The sequence below is a fragment of the Sapajus apella genome, unplaced genomic scaffold, assembly GCF_009761245.1.
Source record: "Sapajus apella isolate SASKATOON/1434 unplaced genomic scaffold, GSC_monkey_1.0 scaffold75, whole genome shotgun sequence".
NCBI lineage: Eukaryota > Metazoa > Chordata > Mammalia > Primates > Cebidae > Sapajus > Sapajus apella.
In genome coordinates, this window is record NW_022437015.1 from 1,588,521 (window position 1) to 1,596,753 (window position 8,233).

The window sequence follows — 8,233 nt, forward strand, 5'->3', positions numbered from 1 at the left end:
TAATTTTTTTGGTATTTTTTAGTAGAGACAGGGTTTCTCCATGTTGCCCAGGCTGCTCTCAAATTCCTGTACTCAAGTGATCTGCCTGCCTGAGCCTCCCAAAGTGCTAGGATTACAGGCGTGAGCCACGATACCCAGCCTCCTATACTTATTTCTATATCTATATGAATGTGCAACATGTCCATAAATCCTTGTGAAACTTATATTAGGTACAAACAACTTGGAGAGCAACAGAGAGGAAATCTGTCCAATACTTAAATGTATCTTGTTTTGTAGTTTTTTGTTGTTGTTGTTGTTGTTTTTTTTTTTTTTTTTTTTTTGAGACAGAGTCTTGATCTGTCACCCAGGCTGGAGTTCAGTGGCACAATCACGGCTCATTGCAGCCTTGACCTTCCCACTCAGCTGATCTTCCCACCTCAGCTTCCCAAGTAGCTGGGACTACAGGCACCATCTGCCTCTTCCAGCTAAGGTGTTTTTTTTTTGTTTTTGGTTTTGTTTTTGTTTTCAGTAGCGATGGGGTTTTGCCATGTTGCCGAGGCTGATCTCGAACTCCTGGGCTCAAGCAATCCTCCCTCCTTGGCCTCCCAAGGTGCTGCAATTGCAGCTGTGAGCCACCACAACTGGCCTGGTTTTGTAGTTTTTGTTTTCCAAATAATAACACTTTTTTTTTTATACTGAATGCTTCAATCCTGTTATGTTTTACAACTTAAATGATAGTGATTATAGTGAAAGCTAAGATTCTTGCAATAAGATGGGCTGAATTATGCATAAGTCTTTTCAGTGTGGCATTTTTCTATCTTATGTATCTGTTATCTTTATGGACACTTATTTTTTAAAACAAAAAATTAGTAACTCTAATTTCTTATTATTTTTCTTTTGCTTATTGCATTACATATATCTCACACATTCTTTCCAATCTCCGTAGCACATATATATAAACTGATCATATACTAGACCACAGAGAAAGCCTAAGTCTTAAATTACGAAAACTTCTACAAGTCTAATTTTCTGAATAGGAGGGATTCAAATTCAACGACCCAAGTGTTGAAACAAACAAAAACAGAAAACAACACTACTCAGTTAATAGATTATTATGGTTTTGGCTTCTTGAGTAGGAGGAAAGTCGGGCAGGTAGGGCCTCCAGAATGCCGGTGACACGTGAATGGGGCCGTGTGCAAACCTTGTATGACATCACTGAGAACCCTAGAGGAAAACAGCTATTTCTTTCTAAGCCGCCCTAAGGGAAGTTGCGCGGTGGCCTCCCGGGCCGAGGTGGGCCTGCTCACTGGAAGATCGCACCGCAGCCATGAGTAGTAACGATTCCTTCACTTCCTTCACGTGTGGACGCTCTGGCTACTCGGCCCCGGGATGCCCTAGAGGAGGAGCTGGAGGGAGAGGAGGTAGAGGCCATGGCAGAGGTTCTCAATGCAGTTCCATGTCCCTATCATACACCTGTTACCGCTGCGGTGAGTCTGGTCATCAAGCTAAGAACTGTGTCCTCGGAAACATCTGCTACAACTGTGGGAGAAGCGGCCACATCGCCAAAGACTGTAACGAACCTAAACGAGAGAGAGACCAATGCTGTTATACCTGCGGCAGACCAGGACATCAGGCTTGTGACTGTGATCATCAGAAAGAGCAGAAATGCTATGCTTGCGGCAAACTTGGGCACATTCAGAAAGACTGCGCCGAGGTCAAGTGCTACAGATGTGGTGAGACCGGCCACATGGCCATCAGTTGCAGCAAGGCGATCCAAGTCAACTGCTACCGCTGTGGCAAATCCGGACACCTAGCCAGGGAATGTCCTAGTGAGGCTACCGCTTAAATCTTTTCCCTTTGTCATCTTCCCCCGCTCCTTTTGCTGATTGATAATTGTATTATTTTCTCTGAAACCGTCACTGACCAAAAGGTTGATAGATTGAGGGTGCTTTCGGGCATGTGAGCTTTAATTACTCTGTTAAAGGAGGAAAGAGCTAGAAAAAAAAATCTCAGAAAAGTCAATCATTTGTATATGCCCCACAATTAATGTGCTGCTTTTGCCCCACAGGCAACTCTAGTTATTGAATAGTCATTTTGAGCACTAATCACTTTAGGGGTTCTTTTGGTGTATTTTGATTTAACACATTTAATTAGGAGGCACTATTGAAAGAGCTGGATCTACACTGGTGAACAAATCAGAACGAGTTTAGAAGCACTGGCCTAGAATCCATTAAACAGTGTGTCAGATGAAGATAAATTGCTATAGAGAAAAAGAAGTGGAGGTAAAAGGATAAAAAGAGAATGTGTATGGAGGGGAAGAGGGAAAGGATGTGGTTCTGTTTTAGATACACAAGAACACCCTGAGGAGGTTATATTTCCTCAGAGATCCATAGGGCAAATAAAGCTGATTCTGAAAATCTGTGACCTTGCCAAAGTAACTTTAATTTTATCATATTGATGGCTTTGAATTATCTTTCCTCATTAGCTTTTAAACAATATTGAAAGAGACATCTCTGTCTGGCACTGCATAGAGTATGTAGTTTAATGAAAATAAACCAGAAACAAAATGTATAATGTATATGAGCTGCTTAGAGAGAGAGAGAGAGAGCAGTCCAAAACAAACAAAAACAAAAAACCTTAACAGGCTGGGCACAGTGGCTCACATCTGTAATCCTAGCACTTTGGGAGTCCAACCCAGGAGTATCACTTGAGCCCAGGAGTTTGAGACCAGCCTGGGCATCATAGTGAGCTTTTCTCTACCAAAAATACAGAAATTAGCTGGCTGTGGTGGTGCGTGCCTGTAGTCCTAGCTACTCTAGAGGCTTAAGTGGGATGACTGCTTGGGCGCCAGAGGTCGAGGCTACAGTGAGCCATGATCACACCATTGCACTACAGCCTGGGAGACAGAGTGATAGGTACCTTGTCTCTAAACAAAACAAAACAGAACAAAACACCTTAACAGCAAATCATGGACATATAGATATTGATGGCAAAGTCTGGACGTGTGTGTGCATATATATATATACAGTATATATACAGCTAGTGCTTGACTTACGACCACGATTGGTTCTGACAGACCAGTCGTAACACGATTTGGTCGTAAGTTGAGTAGGCTATATGCTCACAGAGATGGTAGTACTGCCGGAAGCTGGCCCGCACTGTCGTACGCCCAGCTGGGCAACGTTTGCGCTGCCGGACGCGGAGCAGTCGTGGCTAGCGATTGTGGTCGTAAGGTCGAGTGGTCGTAAGTTGCATAGGTCATAAGTCGATCAATACCTGTATATAAAATATCTAAGAAAACAAAGGCCAGACACAGTGGCTCATGCCTGTAATCCCAGCACTTCGGAAGGCCAAGGCGGGCAGATCATGAGGTCAGGGGCTCAAGACCAGCTTGACCAATGTGGTGAAACTCCATCTCTATTAAAAATACAAAAATTAGCTAGGTGTGGTGGCACATGACTGTAATCCCAGGTACCTGGTAGGCTGAGACAGGAGAATTGATTGAACCCGGTAGGCGGAGGTTGCAGTGAGCTAAGATGGTGCCATTGCACTCCAGCCTGGGCAACAAGAATGAAACTCTGTCTCAAAAAAAAAAAAAAACGTATCTTATTTGTAACTGAAGCCACATTATTTACTTATTTATTTACGTTTGAGACAGAGTCTCACTCTGTCACCCAGGCTGGAGTGCGGTAGCACAATCTTGGCTCACAGCAGCCTCGAACTCCTGGACTCAAACAATCCTGTCTCCTTATGCTCCTGAGTAGCTGGGACTGCAGGTGAACACCACCACATTCAGCTAATGTATTTTTTGTAGAAGCAGGGTCTCACTATGTTGCTCAGGCTAGTCTTGAGCTCCTTAGCACAAATGACCCATCAGCCTTGGCCTCCCAGATTACTGGGATTACAGGCATGAGCCACTGTGCCTGGCCATATTATTTTTTCAAATCTTTTTATAGATTTGTTTGCCCTCTTTACATGCCTTTGCATAGTGTCTGTTTACATCTTTTGCCATTTTTCATTAAGTTATCTTATCACCAAGTCTAAGAGTTCTTTTGTTTTCTACAAAAGTCTTTTTTTTTTTTTTTGAGTCAGTCTCTCTCTATCGCCAGGCTGGAGTGCTATGGCGCCAACTTGGCTCACTGCAACCTCTGCCTCTTGGGTTCAAATGATTCTCCTGCCTCAGCCTCCTCAGTAGCTGGGTCTACGGGCGCAGGCCACCGTGCCCAGCTAATTTTTGTATTTTTTAGTAGAGTGGGGGTTTCACCATGTTGGCCAGGATAGTCTCTTGACCTATTGATCTGCCGCCTCAGCCTCCCAAAGTACTGGGATTACAGGCATGAGCCACTGCGTCTGGCCTACATAAGTCTTTTGTTGGAGGTGAATTTTGCATATGCATTCTCTCAGTCTGTGGCTTGCCTTTTCGTTTCGTAATAGTGTTTCTTTTAAAAGAAAATTTAGATTCAAGGGGTATATGTGTAGGTTTGTTACATGGATATACTACATAATGCTGGGGTTTGGGCTTCTATCCAACCCATCACCCAAATAGTGAACATAGTACCCAATAGGTAGTTTATCAACACTTCTCCCCTTCTCACCCTCCCCCTGTTTGTAGTCCCCAGTGTCTACTGTTTCCATCTTGATGTTCATTGTTTATTTCCCACTTATAAGTAAGAAAATGCAGTATTTGGTTTTCCATTTCTGTATTAATGCACTTAGGATAATGGCCTCCAGCTGCATCCATATTGTTGCAAAGGACATGATTTTATTACTTTATATGGCTGCATAGTACTCCATGGTGTATACCTATCAGATTTTCTTTAACCAATCCATTGTTGAAGCATAGTTAGGTTGATTCCATGACTTTGCTATTGTGAGTAGTGGTGCGATAATCATATGAGTGCAGGTGTCTTTTTCATAGAATGAGTACTTTTCCTTTGGGTAGATACCAAGTAGTGGGATTGTTGGGTTGAATGGCAGTTCTATTTTTGATAAATTTCCATACTGTTTTTATTTGCCCACCAACAGTGTATAAGCTTTCCCTTATCTCTACATACTCACTAACATCTTTTTTTTTTTTTTACTTTTTAATAATAGCCATTCTGACTAGCGTGAGATAGTATCTCATTGAATCTACACTCCTATGAACCACCATAAATGTAATCTTTCATTCCCAGCTAAGATCCCTTCTATTCCACTGAGTTCCTTTCCACTTCTGTGACCCTCTTGGGCTCCTAGAGATTAATTCTCTCACTCTCTGTGCTGTCTCAACAAAATACACTCTCAGCCCCTAAGTGGGGCCATCTCAGTCCAATCTGCCAAGACACAATTTGAAACTCCTACATCACACTGAACAAACAAATATTATTGGGTCTCATCACTGTGCTGCACTTTATTTAGGAAAGGAGGAACACAGGATTCCGTGTTTGGATTCCTCCAAACCATCTGGAGTTTCATTTCCTATGCCCTCAGGAGTTTGTACCAGAGTTGGAGGAAAAACAGTCTGTGTCCTTTTATTAAGGATGCACTCAGCCTTTTAAGTCCTCTACATTTCCATTCTCTAGGAAATCTTTTCTAGTCTCAGGAGAAGGAAAGCCTTATTCTGGCTCATCAATATCATTATGTCAGAAAATATGAAATGGTAGCCCTCTTACTGAATCAGGTTAACAAATGTGTTTAGTTTGACACACAGATTGTATAACAATATTTGTGAATTAGATGTCAACATTTAAAAATTGTAAGTAATTACTGGGAAAAACACACACAAAACCTCCTAGAACTGATGATTATAGCAGGGTTACAAGAAAAAAGAAAAACATACAAAAATCAATTGTATTTCTATATATTAGCAATGAATACATGGATGCTAAAATTAAAATACTATATCAATTATAGTCACTCAAAAATGAAATAACTAAGTGTAAATTTAATGAAACATGTACAGTAATTTTATGTACATTTACTTACAATGAAAAGTACACCTCAGGTTAGGAGTTTGAGACCAACTTGGCCAACATGGTGAAATCTCGTCTCTACTAAAAATACAAAATATTAGGCTGGGTACAGTGGCTCACATCTGCAATCCCAGCACTTTGGGAGGCCGAGGCGGGTGGATCACTAGGTCAGGAGTTCAAGACCAGCCTGGCCAACATAGTGAAATTCTGTCTCTACTAAAAATACAAAAATTAGCTGGGCATAGCAGTGTGCACCTGTAGTCCCAGCTACTCAGGAGGCTGAGGCAGGAGAAACACTTGAACCCAGGAGGTGGAGGTTGTGGTGAGCTGAGATCTCTCCATTGCACTTCAGCCTGGGAAACAGAGAGAGACTCTGTCTCAAAAAACAAAAAAAAAAAAACAAAAAAAACCACAAAAATTAGTTGAGCATGGTGGTATGTGCCTGTAGTCGCAGCTACTCAGGAATCTGAGGAAAGAGAATCGCTTCAACCTGGGAGGCACAGGTTGCAGTGAGCTGAGATTGCACCACTGCACTCCATTTTGGGCGACAGAGCAAGACTGCATCTCAAAAAAAAAAAAAAAAAATTAGCTGGGTGTGGTGGCATAGACCTGTGGTCCCAGCTACTGGGGAGGCTGAGGCAGGAGAATCACTTGAACCCAGGAGGCAGAGGTTGTAGTGAGCCAAGATGGTGCCACTGCACTCCAGCCTGGATGACAAGAGTAAAACTCTATCTCAAATAAATAAATAAACTGACTTAGCCAGATTGTTGCAAATTAGAGCTACACAGGTCTGGCAAGGATGAGGCCAAGGTCCAGATTTAGTCAGGAAGAGGACTTAGAAGAGCCTGACTAAAATTTGATTCAAGACAGATTCATTGCCATTGCCACCATGCCTGTGCCTTCTCCCTCATACAAAGTCTGATAGGGGTGGGGCTTGGCCTGGAAGACAGAAAGAAGATGGAATCCTGAGCCCCAGAAGACTAGAAACCCACTGTTTTTCATGGGCACAGGCCCCTTGCCTGGGCCAGCAGCCAAGAGCAAAAACCTCCAGGTGGATAAAAAGTCATTGGGGGAGGGGGTCATGCTGGGGACCAGAGGGCCCATCTGCTCTTTTCAGAAAACACACAGCTCCTCTATAGCTCAGGATTTACAAACCAGCCTTGAAAACAGGAAGACCCAGAAACCCAAACAATCGAACTGACCAGGCAGCTAAAATAAGGCATTTCCTTAGTGTTTCCTTGAAAGTGTACTCAACAGACAAAACCAATTCACTGAGACCATGCTATTGCAGTAGAGAAAAAAGCTTTATTAACACAAGGTCAGCCATGCAGAAGACAGAGTTATTACTCAAATCAGTCTCCCCAAAGGCTCAGAAGTTAGAGGTTTTCAAGGACAGTTGGTGGACAGGGGACTAGGGAATGCATGCTGCATTTGGGATTTGGGATGCAATCATAGAGGTGTGAAAAACTACGGTCATGTGCTGAGACTGCCTCTGGTTGAGGGAGCGCACAGGATCAGTTGTGTCATGAGTCTGGAGTCCGCCTCTCAGTTGGGTCAGTTGGTTGTCAGAATGCAGAAGTCTGAAAAATATCTCAGAAGACCAATCTTAGGTTCTACAATAGTGATGTTATCCACAGGAGTAATTCTAGAAGTTACAAATCTTGTGACCTCCAGAACAATGGCTGGGTATTGTTTAACTATACTCTATATCTTAGCAAAATTCAGGTTCCTCTTATAATCCTAACGTTGTGAACTTTCATTAATTTTACAAAGGCTGCTTAGTTTTGGGAAAGGCTATTATCATCCTTGCTTTAAGTTTAAATCACAAACTAAATTCCTCCCAAAGTTAGGTTGGCCTATGCCCAAGAGTGACCAAGGACTGCTTGGAGGTTAGAAGCAAGTCCTGAGTCCTGATGGACTCAGGCTGGGCACGGTGGCTCATGCCTGTAATCCTAGCACTTTGGGAGGCCGAAGCGGGTGGATCACCTGAGGTCAGGAGTTCAAAACCAGCCTGGCCAGCATGGTGAAACCCCATCTCTACTAAAAGACAAAAATTAGCCGGACATGATGGCAAGTGGTTGTAATCCCAACTACTCAGGAGGCTGAGACGGGAGAATCCCTTGAATCCAGGAGATGGTGGCTGCAGTGAGCTGAGATCACACCAGTGCACTCCAGCCTGGGTGGCTAAGAGAGATTCTGTCTCAAAAAAAAAAAAAAAAAAAAGCAAGATGCAAGATGGACTCAACTGTCAGTCAGATTTCTCTTATTGTCATCATTTTGTGAAGGTGGTTTCAAAAATTCCA

The 8,233-nt window shown here is 42.9% G+C and overlaps 1 protein-coding gene across 1 annotated transcript; it reads left to right on the top strand.

The window, feature by feature from the left end:
• The first annotated feature begins 1,254 nt into the window (after positions 1-1,254).
• ZCCHC13 (zinc finger CCHC-type containing 13) lies at positions 1,255-2,108 on the top strand. The gene has a single exon (XM_032251409.1). It carries the CDS (start codon positions 1,307-1,309, stop codon positions 1,823-1,825), a length of 519 nt encoding a protein of 172 aa, XP_032107300.1. The 5' UTR covers positions 1,255-1,306; the 3' UTR covers positions 1,826-2,108.
• Positions 2,109-8,233: the final 6,125 nt, after the last annotated feature.